Below are 14,376 nucleotides of genomic sequence, written 5' to 3'. Positions count from 1 at the left end.
CTGCAGCCATGCCTTGCTTTGAACAGATTTTCGAGTCACGCAACTTGGGTACTAAATTTCCAGGGTCAGTTGGCTCACAGTTTATCTGGAACAGCTTCATTTAATAGTGGATCGCTGGGTTTTTGCATCCTATGTGGGATGGGGCCATTTTCTGGTGATCTAAATAAGTAGCTATTTAAAAACTCTGGAAATGATATACTCGTTCTTGTCTTATGAATATTAGGAGGAAAATGCAGACAGTTAATGTGTCTTCTGTCTTTAACTGTATTGTTTAGTGAACCAGTATTTCTTTCCACTGGTGTTTTTAGGACTCATAATTGCCCTTCTCAAAAATTCCTCTGGAATCCCTGAGGTTCTCTTTATAAACCGAAAAAAAAATGAAACTCTTACAGAACCCTGAAATAAAACCCTGCATAAAAGACTATTCAGAAATACCGCATCGGGTGACATCAGAATATGGCCTTTGCTCAACCAGTACAGTATCTCTTAGCCCTCCGGACTCTTATGTATTTCTCTGGTATCTACAAAGCAACTTCAAAAGGAATATTTCTGTGAGTAAGCACTATTTCGTGCAAAGGGGGAGTGGCAGAATTGTTTTTAGCATTCACTTTTGATCAAAGGCTTGCATGTACTGCTTAATTTTCAGGCAAAAGAAACAAAGCAGAAGATGAATTTCCATCATTTGAGCCAGGGGAGGAAGTAAATCCTACAGGCTGAAGCCTACAGCCATGGGTTTATATGCGAAGCCTTTCGGAGGGAAATGTTCCATCTGATTGATTGGTTTTCGTAGACAGCAGAAACGTTTCTTTTCAAATACAAAGAAATACGCACATAGGATCATTATGCCCCTTTCACTCTTCTTGTCTTCCCAGATAAAACAAAGTTCACGTTCCTGCCTATCTCCTTGAGCCTGGATATCACTTCAGGCTCCTTAAAGACAGTATGGAAATCCAGCATCTAGTGCTGCGCTACCCAGAGCAGGGCCTGGCAAAATTTTCAAAGGTCATTCACACTGCCAGAAGAATTTGAGCCCTGGCCCTCCCATTTACTGTTGGAGGGAACAGCTGTGCCATCTGAAAGGCATGGGTGATTATGAGCCATTCAGCTGGTGAAATTTCTCGTTATTCCATTTTTCAGTATCCCACCGCTTCCATCAAGGAATTAGGGCAACTTTAGAGATACTTGTTTATATGTGTGTCTTCAGTCTAACGAGGGAGCTGGAATGCTGTGGCTTGTCAAGAGGCAGCAGACAAAACTGGCCTCCTGGAAATCAGTTAGGAAAATGTAAGTCATTGGGCTCTGGTAATTGTGAGCTATAAACTTTCAAGAAAACATAGTAGTTCCCTGGAGGGTGAGATTGTAGTGTGTGCACACATGTAAACGCATTTTAAACCACGGTGATGTTGTTTTTCATATGCTTGATATGTAATAAGTATTGGACACAACCAAGAACAACTTTGCCTTTAAAGTTTTTTGATTGCATGATGCAAAATTGTACATGTAGTTTTCTTCCCTTATACTTTCCTTCCATGCTAAGTTTTTGTAACAAAGCTTGCGTAGTCTATGTCAAGTCCTTAGGGTAGGGCCTCTCTTCTTTACTATATGCCGTGAGCCTGGCGCCTCAAAACCAACCGCTCTGCCCAAGTCGGTACTGAGGAAGAAGAGCTGTGTGCAGACTGATCTGACTTTGTATGTGCAGAAAGTTGATGTGGTGATCTCTGGAAAGAGATACATGCCAATTGAATCCCATTGTTTTCACAAGTACTAAACACTGGAAATGAGAATACAGACCGTGCTTCCAGAGTGGAGCAGTACTAGCGACTAATAGCTTACGGACAGGTTAGGGAAGGTTTTATTGCCGCAAAAGTGAATTCATGGGTGACACCAAACACCTCAGAACAAATTTGTTATATGGCATGTTTGTTTAGCACAAATTATTAACACCAACAATGCTTGCTATTGATGGCAAGGTTTGGTGGATTTTTTGATGTCTAATTGTAAAAAATCCATTATTCTCTTCTTTGCATAACCAGTTAGGATTTCATATGGGAAGTGAGTATATTGATACTACCTGAGATTAATGGACATTATACAAGTACTGGACACTATTTATAGTAATCTAAAGAAGAAGAATATTCAAATCATTAATTCTAAAATTCTCAGAAAAAAGCACATTTTATTTATGAATACATAGATGTATGTATCATGATTACTGGATATGCTAGTGAGTACTTGGATGAGTAACATGTCATTTACCTTAGCAATTATCATGAAAGCATGCTAAAGTATGACATAATCTTGTATATATTTTCCTTTAGCCTCCTCATTAATCATGATGTTGAATTTAAAATTGTGCTCTACCAGTAATGGAACCCTACTGTCAATGCTCTTTCACAAATACTATGCCCTGGACTACACTTGGAAATAGAAACAATCTTTATATTGATTTATGCAGTTTCTCATTTCACTTCCTCAAAAGCAGATGTTGTATTCACAGATGGAAGCAAAGCTGGGGCAATATTGTATCTTCAGTGCAAGTTCAGCCCTTCATTCTTTCTGAGTTCTGCAGCTGCTCAGGGCTTTTCAGTCTTCCCTTCAACCGTTTCAATATAGAAAATGCAAGCCTGATTAATTCCATTTGAGAAGACTCAAAATGAAGCATTAATTGCTCACTAGTCTGCACTTGTAATAACAAATTTAGTTAGGTAGCCTTTGCAATAACAAATGTAGTAAGATTACCCATTATCTTCCACAGAAATAACTTACTGAAAAGGATCTTGAGTAATATTTATCCAACATGTTGGACAATTAGACATATGTAAGTACCAAATGTCTGGAATTTTTTTTCAGTGTTATTTACATATAAGTGCATCAAGTCCTGAAGAGAAGAAGCCGCCATAATATTCCATCCACAGCTGACTTTTATTTGTACTTGCAAACTGTTAACGAGCATGAATGGCAGACATCTCTTTCTGTAAGGAATCAAAACCTAAAAGAGATAATGTTGTAGCCTGCATACTGTAAATAGAATGTGATATCCTAATTTCAGAGCACTATTTTTCTGTGTATTTAGCACATATATCACATTTTCTAACACAGCACTATTTCAGGGGGCGGGAAGAAGAGCAAAACAATCCGTATTTCACATTCTGTCCAATAATATATGCTAAACCATCTTTTATAAACACCATTTCAGGTCAGTGGATTTTTTATGGAGTGTGGCATTCCTGAATTTGACTCTGGGAACGGTCTTACTGTGCTAGTTATCATCTTATGCATGTTTTGTATCCTGTAAGTATCCTGTATAAAAGACACCCTGTCCCACACTGGCAGCAGGTGTGAATTCTGCTATTAATGTGTTATGCTGACCCAGAGAGGGAAGCAACATTTTCTCTAATCTAGATATCAAGTGGATGACAGTGGATCGTCTGGAAAGAGGTAAGGATGGAAAGTTAGAGGCAACTCCTCTAACCAGCAGCAATGATTGCAAATCTTAAGCTGAGTTACAGACGAGCTGAACCCCTCCCCAAGGTCTTTCTGCAAGCCCCTGCTTTCGTTTGAGCAGACATTTGTTTTCTTATTGCTAAAAAAAGCCCAATCTCAGTTACTGGAGAATTCTGGGGGTATTGCCGTACTGGGAGGAGGGGGGAAGGTGTAAAACATGTTGGGGAAAATGCCTGCTGTTGGCCACCATCAGCTTTTGCAGCTAGGAATTCCTGGAAGAACTGCAATTACAATGGGATACAAAAACCATCTCATTTTTCTTTTTTCTACTCATAAAATGTCAGGGACCATTAAAATCAGAATGATGGTGATTTCTCTTGAAGTTCGTGGAACAGGAACAGAACTATTTGAAGGGTGCCTATCTGTCCTCCTGTCTCCAAATCAATACTATATCCTTGCTAATAGGAAACAGTACATTTAATAGTCAACATAATGCTTTTTAATAGCAGTTTTCTTTTCAGTTCAAACCCATCAAATAGCATATTCAAGTTTTATTAACTGAGGCAGGCAAAAAGTAAAATTGAAATGTACTCAATATTTCTAGTAAAATATATAAGTTTTTCTTTTGAGACCTTCATAACGACAAAACAAAATCATTGCAAATTTGCAAAAATTCTTAAGACAACACACAATCTTGCCTGGACTTGCTTTCTTGCTCGTCACTTACTGAGGAGATAGCAAGGCTGCAGCTTATTAGCTTTTCTGAGTTGAGAATGAGGAATATACTGGAAGCAAGTGTCAGTTGTAAATACAGATTAGGCTACTAATTTATAATTTCACTTCAACCAGTTGAAGACCACTTAAACAATGTAAGATTGCAATTATCTATGATGATAGACAGGCATTATTTAAAGCGTATTTCTATTTCTTTTGAGGTTTTTTTTCACAATACATGACTTTGCCATCTTCAAAAACAGGACACTTCCCCAAAAGCAAACGCTCATAAAGAAACCTGTACGGAAGGAACAGTGTGTTATGATTGCCTTCGTTACTTGAATGCAAGAAGTCCAGCTCTAGTAGCAGACTAAATGCTGACGCATCTGTAGGACGCAGCGCTCACATACAGATATTGAACCTATTGATCAGCGAGAAGGGTTGCCAAGGGTTAGCTCTGAAGTCAGTGAGGAAAAAAACCTAACCGAGCTGAAACGGGAGAGTGTTTTGTTGGGGAGGAAGTCACGTGGCCGCTGGACCGTCTCCAGAGGCACCGAAATAGCCTGAGCAGGAACAGAGGAAGCGGCTGTGAAAAGTGAGCTCGGGTGGAGCTGGCTGTGATGAACAGGCTGGAGACAGCAACAGCGATCTTAAATTCGGATCCACATCTGGTCTGTGCCCAAAGCTTATTGATTCTTTACCTTAATGCTGCTGATGGACAGCTTCTCCGTTCACTGGTACACCTAAAATTTCTCAGCTAGGCCTCCTCATATGACAGCAGGTTTGCCTCTGCCCCAGCAAAGGGAAGCCAACTTTTCTGATGCCCGTGCAAACCAGAGAGGATGTTAACTGTCTCTCCTCGCTGCACACCTGCGCTGGCTGCCCGCTCCCCCTTCTCTATCACATTAAACATAAGCTGCTTGTCCTGATTTTCTGACTGGCTCACAGCTTGCTCCCCCCTCAATTACAATCTGTCATTTCTTGTTGGAGAAGCTAAGTACTAACTCTCATCAGTCCAACATGTTACCCTTACCCATATGCAAGATTTGAAAACAAGCACTTAATGGTGTTTCCCATTTTGCTAAAAGGCTCCACGCAAGCCGCTGCAGGGGTACCTGATTTTTCTCCTTCAAATCCCTCCTTAAAACTCTTGCAAAAGTCTTGGGAAAGGTCAAGCTGCTCATACACTATGAGTACTGGCAATCGTGATTACCATTTTGTTCATTATTTCCACACTCTGTGTTGCCCATCGAAATGCATCTTTCATCACTTGTCTCATATTTAGGCTGCAAATCTGAGGGAGGGGATCACATCTTTTTGTTTTGCTCTGCCCCTGGAGGGCAGAGCTGGAGGGTGCCACCGCCTGTATTTCAGAAACCTCAGCGCTGTGGCAGCATCGTGATCACTACAGTCGTAACAGTAGCACTAAGGACTGGAATAGAGAGCAAATGGTATTTAGAGGTCATGGGCTTTTCTGTCCAGATTTGTTTGAGAAGAAAAAAAAAGAAGAAAGGAATAAGCGAGAACATTAGTTATTTGTTTAAAGGGCAACAGAAAGGATATTTTTTGCACAAAGTTGTGGCCATGCCAAATTTCAAGTCTGGATTTTAGAAATATGCCTATTTGCAAAGAAAAAAAAAGGGACCAGGGCCTCTGAAATGTTCCTTTGTGTTTTGCCTGTGCCTGGCAAGAAGAAAGTGAATGTACGCATGTGATAAAATGGCAAGTTACTCCTGACCCCATTTATGGTGCTTTTTTTCACGGATAAATTCTCTGTAAGTCATCCCAAGTGACTAATGTAGCTTAAATCATGTCATCTGAATTACTGGGAGAAGGTTCATGTTTGAAAACAAAGGAAAGCAATAGGGTTGTTTGGGTAACTTTTAAAAGTTATATTAAGTGAAAAAGAAAATGCACGGAGACTATGAGCTTTTTATGAGAACTTCCTATTTTGATGGCCCCATTTTAAACCAGTAGATTAAAAGGTGAAGCACTATATCATCATCTAACAGGATTTACTTTAGAAGAACTTACTAAGAGAGTCAGCACCATTGGAAGCTGAAAAGGAATTCAAGACCAGAATAAATTAAAAAGCCTCTCTCTACCAGCTTCTGATTTCTGAAGTCTGTGCCTTGGTCATAGCCCCATATAACAACCACGCACTTTTGTCTGACTCCCAATTTTCCTTTTCAAGTTTAAATTAAAAAATAACAGGAAGAGTAAAATCTCTTGCTCTCAGCCTGAAATTCAAACTGGATTACCTTTTTCAAGAGCACAGTTTTATCAAGTACTGATTACATAAATCAGTTTGGAAGGAGGAAGTGGAATTAGACTAACAAGTTTAAAAAAATTACAGGAAACCAAGTGGGAAAAGGGTTTCCTATGTTATTTCCTTATGCAGAGTGAAGAACAGCACCAATAGGATGTTTTCTAATGTATCATTTTCCAACTCCCTTGGAATGAAACTTGAACTCTACTTCAAGCTGTTAGTAGAGGCCACCTGGAAATACCTCTCAGTGCCAAAATGTGCACATACACCTCTCTGTTCAAAGTAACTCCCAGAAAGCTTATTATTCGCAGCCACTCTTAAGGTAACGACATAATGTTAAATCATATGCTTCACGCTTGCATTGTATCAAATCCTGAATCCTTTGCTTTCAGATAAAAAGTCTGACTTTCCTTGGTTTTTATTAAGAAGACTTGGGCTCTATTTGGTATTAAAGCTAATGAAAAAAAGCCTCACTGACTTCAGTGGGAACTACCAAGCAAGAACCAAAATTTCCTATTCACAATAGTGCCCAAAACTGTGATATGGAATTAAGAAATAATATATAAAGGACTCGTCTGTGTGATAACGTGCCTATACCTGATTATGCTATCGCTTTGCACCAACAGTCAATTTGAAGCACAAATGCTGCTGGCTCAGTAGGTAGACACCTGAATTGCCTCACTGGTCATGTTACTTAAAACTCAAATCAGCAAAATTCATCTGCTAAATGGTAGAACAAAAGCATGCCTACAAGAAAGGCAGAAGCTCAGTTTGAAAATTCCAATTTTAGATGATTAAGTGCTTAATGTAATGAAGCTAAGATTATTGATACCAGTGCAGAATTATAAGGGCCGCACCACCAAAACTAATTTTCACTGTTTTTCTCCACTTTTGAAGACAGACATGATTTTGAAGAAGTTGTTACTTTTTTTTTTTAAACAAAAGACCATATATCTGTGGTTTTAAGATATTTTTTAAGATGCCAGGCATCTGACAGTCTTTGTCTAAAAATTTAAATAAGTAAGTTGTAATTGTAGTACTGTTTAGCTTCCTAATGGAGCTATGCAGAATGAGACTTTTGCCATAGATTAATACACAACATGCCAATAATTTGCTTTTTCTGCCATTGGTGAAAACTAAGAGGTCTGTCCTGTGTTTGGCCGGAAGAGACAAAGTCTCTTTCCTACGCACGAGGAGATTCCAAAGCATTCAGCAGCCTCCTGCTAAGCATATACACTGAGTGCACGGGTCTCCTGGGCAGTCTCCTGACATGCTACAATGAATAAAGATTGGTGTAGTTACCACCAGATGCTCCGGAAGGGTGGGGTGGGCTGCACAACCAGGGAGGCGCAGACGTTCCCATTGAAAGAGCAGGTGATTTCGGCATCGGAGCAATGCCGTGGAGGCTTTCATAAGGGAGCCTGTTGTCATCCTGAACTATGTACAGAAAAATAGGCTACGGGTTTTTTCTCTTCAGCGCGCAGACATGTTGAGCCTGCAGGCACCCTTCTGGGTTGTAATTCAAATTATGCCTGAAAGGTCCTTGCATTTCTTGCTCCCACGCATGGGTTTTATAGTGAAATAGCAACCAAATCCAATACCTCGTTATTCAGCCATGTGCCATTATTTGTTTTCAGTGGGAAAAAGGTAACTTGGGCATGCGTAGCTAACTATCTCTGCTCCGGAAGAGTAAATGTACAGTGTCACTGAATAAGAAATACCAGGATAGTATGATGACTGGCATCTTCAGTGCAGCCATAAAGAAAAACATGAGACATAACCACAGAAATGTGATTCTTGTGCCCTGAAGTCTGAAGAGTAGAGGACTCATGTGGAAATCTGTCTGTGAACTGGGCAAAAGAGTGGCTTGGAACGTTCTGAAAACAACACGGACCTTCCCTGAAAGAGTGCGAGCTGCCGGTGAGCACAGAAATGACAAAACAGGCCAGGTCTGGCCTTTATCAGTATTCATCAGCGAGATGGGGCATGACAGAACCAGGCAGCCTTACTCCATTAGCATCTGTTTGGGAGCTGCCTGGATCATCCGGATTTCTTTTTAATTTTTGTGACATTTTGGATATAAAACACTATTTTCACACCTGAAAAGAATTATGTCCAGTACATCTGGAGACAGAGATACCATAAATCCTGTGCTGCAGCCTACAACAGCAGAATAGAAGACCAACAGACATAACAAAGAAGGAAAGAAAGCCCATCAAGACATCTCCTTCAGCAGCAAGTGTTGAGACAGAAATTTGAACATCAGTGATTCTTCCATAACGAGCAGAAAAACTGCAGGAGCAACTGTGAGGTGGTCAATGAAGTCCGAGTGACAATTTTAGCAGGGTGCTGCTTAGTGTATGGGTGATGATTACGCAAGAAGCAGTGTCAGTGGGGACGATGGGGCCACTGCCTGACTGCATGTCATTGAGAAAACAAGTCCAGAGAGGGCCTCCCTCTCCACAACATTTAATTCTTCTGATAGGATAGTATAACAAGTGAAAATTACACATGCATTTGGGATGAGGAATTACCTGCACGACAGTGTAGACTCTGAGTCTGGACTTGAGACTGTGAGTGCAGCATAGCTGGGGGGAAGAGTAGGAGGTGGCTAACAGCCATGAGATGATTATTGCAATCAAGGCTATTGCCTAGATACCCACCAGTGATTCATTCTTATGCTTCCAAGTCACCATTTTATTGTGTTTCTCCACCCCATCACCCCATAAATTCTATCTGGATTTATTGACTGCCAATACAATTTATTTTCCCACTTCTCTGGTTATGGGTTTGGCCCAGTGTTCCTTAAGTATTCAGTAACAAGCTTCAGAAACTGAATGTGGCCCTTTTCTGCCAGAAGACCTGTGGCACAAGGGTTGCAATACCACCTGTCTTGGAAAATATTTTGAAAGTGCAAAGTTAAAAATCATTACTGCAATCAAACAGTTGGGTTCTGAAATCTCCAAGACTTCAAGAGAGCAAAGATTGTGCGAATGGGGTATACTCAAAAAGACCGTTAATAAAGTTGGACTTTGGTTCTTAGAGCTTTGTCTGTCTTTCCTCCAAAGGGGAACAAAGATGGCAAGAAAAGACTCTCTTATCCAGAAGAAGTGATCTTAAAACACTGGAAGAAATTATTTATTTAGATACCTGCTGTGCTCCACTAGAAAGTCTTTGATAAACTGCTATCATTGTTTATTCCATGATTGCTGATGAAAGCTACTTGATTATAGCTGTAAAAAATCTCTATAAAATCTTAAATAAAAAACACATGTTGTGGCAGAGGCCTGTAGAAATAAAAAACATTTTAAACATACTTTGAAGACAGCCTAATTCCATTGTTTTCTTTCAAGCTGAAAGGGGAAGAATCGCATTGTTCCAAGACTCGAGAGTCACAGATACATTATTTACCAGTAATTAGGGTTCTTGTTATTCCATGTTTCTATCTATACATAGAGCACAGTGATCATACCCACTAGGAAAAAAAAATGCAATTATCCCTGGTTTTCCATTAACATTGCCGTCAGGTACAGTATTATTCACACATATTTTGGTGATTCAGATTATTTGGTTTGTATTATATAAAGCATCTAGAAGAGGTTGCACAGTGCAAGGTGGTGTCACGAGAAGGAAAGCAGCTTTTGACAGCTGAAAAATATCTTTTGAGAGCCAATAAAGTGGCCAGATTCACAAGTCAATATACAAAGCACAGCAACCACCAGCAAGATTGTTTGCTTCTCCTCGGAAGGAATCACAAATGCAACTATTTAGTTAAATGGTGAATTTGGCTGAAAAACAAAAAAAACCACTTTTCTTCACATGCCGTGGCCACTGAATGAGCATCCGAGCCAAACTCAGTCCCCAGGGAACATTCCCAGCAAGGCCTAAGGAAAATTTACCCTCTTATTCAGGTCAGACATGCTCATAACTGAAGCCTGGTGAATAAATTCATATTAACATGCACTTAATCATCTAGTTAATGATCCACATTAAGTATGATCCAGGATAAAAGATCTCCCATATATCCAAAAGGAATGTGACTCTCATATACCCTGTAGTAAGCAGACCATTAGCATATTCAGTAGTATTAGTCTCTTGTAATCTGCCTGAAATTACATATTGGTGTTCTCTCCATGTGCTCGTAGCAGTAGGGCTACTGATTGAAGATCCTTAATGATTATAACTTCTGGGCATGTAATATACACCCAACAAAACATAGACTAACGATAGGAGAGCCTCATTAAAAATTAGATACTCACCATATTTACCGTTTATTGTACGCCCTGTACTCCCTGTTCATTGAGAATGGAAATGATTGCAAACAATACCTGACAGCCAAACATCTCATTTTGGCACTAGCACTAACTAATCAGATGCCTCTGTGTTACTTTTTTGAAATACAAAATTAAAATCTTCTAAAGTATTAAGAGGAAAGAAAGCAGGGTGCCAGTTTCCATTCCATAGACTTGAATGACTTATGATATTAGATCCCATGATAAAATGTCTTTTTTCTTTAGTAGTATACAGCGTTTATTTGCTGGAGGCTACTATTTAATTTACATTTACATGTACCTCAAAGCTGTGATTAAAACACAATTTTTATATCATGAATATTATCCTATCTAAAACAACTATACATATGTAGTCTTAATCACATAGGAATTTCCAAGGACCTCAGTGTATAAAAGGCATTATTACATCATGTGTTTGAAATGCAGATGTATGTGGGATGGACTGCTGTGCTCTAGCTGGTTCAGTAGTTCACAGCAGTATTAGTTCTTCATCCAGATTAATGGATCCAATTCTTAGTAACAGTATGGCCCCTTTATGCTGCTCTGCCAATATAAAGTCATCCTAAAGGGGATAAAAAATGCGTAGAAGGAATAACTTCTGCACACACGACTTCCCTCAGAGCACAGAGCTGAGGAAGTAGGGTAAATTAAAATATCCCAGAATAATCTTAACTCAGATCAGAAACCAGGCAAGCTCCTGTTGGCACCCTCAAAATATGGGCCAAGTAAAATAAACCTCTGCTATCGCTCCCAGTGAAGAAGAACTGTGAACTGGCCCACTGGTAATTTCAAGGATGTAGGGGTGCAAGGGACAATTGCCCAAACAGAGACTGACCGGGACTATCACGACTGCCAGTTTTGCTCTTGCAAGAAGCGCTCACAAGTGTGATTCCGGAATGACTCACTCCAAGTTCCCACAAAGCATTAACCTGGATACATGATCAAACTGAAGAAATTAGAGCCAGAAAAGACAGCGTTTTTTCACTCACTTCTAGTAGAAGTCCACCTTCTTGTACAGCAGTCTTGTTAGACACATTGTCTTCTTTTATTGTTTGGCCAACTTGCTTCTTAAAGTGCTTTTCTTGAATGGCTGTTGGAAAGAGTTATTATCAATTTAGAAATCAAAATGATTAGGGCCGCTAGACTAAAATTCTTATTTAGGCACTTAACATGCATGGATTTAATTGGGAGTTACTGTCTTTGTGGTCTGGATCTCAGTTACTGACAACTTTCTTTTGCTGTGAGGGAGATAGATACATATTTGGAAGTCCAGATGTTTTTTATATGAAATATCTATCACATTTTTTATTGAACATATTTTTTCCATTAGTGTACTCTACATAAAGCAACAACCAAAACCCACAGGAAAGAAACAAAAGAAAGTTAGCAAGTTGTTTTGTATATAAAAATATGTATTATGACAATATAAAGAAATGCCTATATAGCTCAGAAAACGGGGGACTGAAATAAGTTTCTTATTTTCAGTGCTGACCTTCTTGGCATCAGATTATTTTCAGTCTCACTTTACCCTATTCACTTCTACAAGTCTGAGCCTGACTGTAAGATTCAAAGGAATGTTCTTAAACTGTTTAATTTTTAAACAGAGGTTTAAAGTTTGTTTTTAGCAGGTCATTTACTACATGAAATTCATGAAAATCTCTTACTATAGATTAAAATTACATGTATTTTACTACTGATAATGAAAACCTTCACGGGAGTCAAAACTGGTGAGTGCTCTTCCCACACATGGGTTATCATTGCTTGATCTGAAATATCTTTGAATACTCAGATTAAAGTCTTCATATCGATATATCCCACAGAAAAATCCCTGAAATACAATCCCATTTCTGGGGATAATGAAAGAATTTCTCAGAAGGCTGAGATCACTTGATACATTGGGCTTCTGCATCATCTAGGGAGTATGACAGGACCTGTCTTTATCATTTGGTCAGTAAAAATTAAGGAGTCAGCTTGACGCTCACTGCCCCATCCCAGAGATGGGTCATACAAATATCCCGGTAGCAAACAGAGATTCAGTTTTCTGTTTGTTCTCCTTTCCACGGAGAGAATGAGAGAGGAGAGCATACCAGTGAGATTAGCTGGGACATTTGATACACATTGTCCCTTCCAGCTAAAGGAGAGCTGGAGCAGCCACAGCCAGAGATGGTTAATAATCCAAAAAAAGAAGGGTTGAGACAGACGGGAATAGTTTATACCAAACCAGAATAAGAAGAGGAGACAGCCAGCAAGCCTCTAATGCTCCTGAGCTCGTTGCTAAAAGTCACGACAATGGGATTTAAATTTTTAGTAAGATACCGAATTACGAAAAAGGTCTACATTTTTAAATGGCTTGAATAATATTTGTTGCAGAGGACCAAGCACATGATCTAGATGGAGTCACTTCCTTTCCAAAGGGCTGTGCAAGAGCCTCCGTATCAATATAACAGCCTAGTGAGGGGCTGTTGCAAGATACATCAGTGTTTTACAACAGATGATGGCTACACAGAACCACACTGACTGAATATTCGTGATGTTTTTTAGCTTACATTGTAAATATTTGCTGCCAGCGATAATGTCGGTCATTACCCCAAAGCAATCATCTCAAATGCATAATTAGATGTAATAAATCCCTCCCCTGGGCATGGGAAAACACATCAGGAAAATCCCAAGCTGCCTAAACCAGATCCCTACTCACGTTTTCCAGCCAAAACAATTTTGTGATTTCAGACTTGTAAGCTAGGCTGCTACGAGTGGGATATACAGATTCTTCAATCTGTATTTTCATTTTGGTATACCTTTTGCACTAATTGGAAAAGATTGCTTTTTTCCCCCCCCGATCAGCCAAGCCTTCTGCTACGCCTGTCCATAAGAACAGACATATGGACATTCGTGACAACAATTTTCAAAAGCCCAGCCCCTATTCCAATGGCCTCTTCCAGAGTTCCCCCCTCAGAAAAGATGGTTTTGTAATTACTGAGACGGTGGTTTGCAGTCTTTGTGCAGCTTAAAGGACAGACAGGGAGGGGTGAAAGGAAACGAAGGTTTATTTTTTTGATGCGTTCTTTTGGCGTTGTGAAAATTCCACCAGTTCTAACTTCATCGTTAGTGGAAACTATTATTTTACCCGACTGAGCGGGCCAGAGCTCCCTGCCTGTTTGTTAGCCTTCAGGCTCACACAAACACAGCAGCAGAAGCACAAGAGATGTTTGTTCCGCAGCTCGTCTGGCTACTATAAATTCCATCTCCAAATGGAAAGTATTTTAATGTTATTTTGCCGGCTAGAGTTACCCGTATGTTAGGCCACACACATCCGTTTCATAACATACCCTACTCACTGGCCTGGGCTGCAAGGAGACCCATTGCACCGCCAAAGACGAATGACACCCTTCGCGCCCAGAAGCAAGAGCTCCTCAGAGACAGGGGCCTCTGTTCCTCACACCTGAGGCAGCAGAGCCACCGCTCACTGTTCATGCTTGTTCTGCCTCCCTGCGCTGGAGATACTCCATTAATCCACCCCGGGCTTGGCTGATACGGCAGTGACAGCTCAGAAGAGATGCTACTGCTGGTGATAGCCTGTTACTCAGAGAAAGCACGGCAAGAAGGGCAGAAAACCATGCAGAGCTCCAAAATGAATGAGGAGGAGGAAAAGCAAGACAT

At 40.0% G+C, this 14,376-nt stretch overlaps 1 protein-coding gene across 1 annotated transcript in view; it reads right to left on the bottom strand.

Moving 5' to 3' along the window:
- The window catches only part of AHRR (aryl hydrocarbon receptor repressor), a 68,020-nt gene that overhangs the window by 15,872 nt on the left and 37,772 nt on the right, over positions 1 to 14,376 (bottom strand). The window contains exon 3 of the mRNA XM_075140683.1: positions 11,709 to 11,809. Within this exon, the coding sequence (XP_074996784.1) occupies positions 11,709 to 11,809 (101 nt within the window). The remainder of the gene's footprint in view (positions 1 to 11,708; positions 11,810 to 14,376) is intronic.

This window comes from Calonectris borealis, chromosome 2 (assembly GCF_964195595.1).
Source record: "Calonectris borealis chromosome 2, bCalBor7.hap1.2, whole genome shotgun sequence".
Taxonomy (NCBI): domain Eukaryota; kingdom Metazoa; phylum Chordata; class Aves; order Procellariiformes; family Procellariidae; genus Calonectris; species Calonectris borealis.
This window is presented reverse-complemented; position numbering and strand designations above follow the sequence as displayed.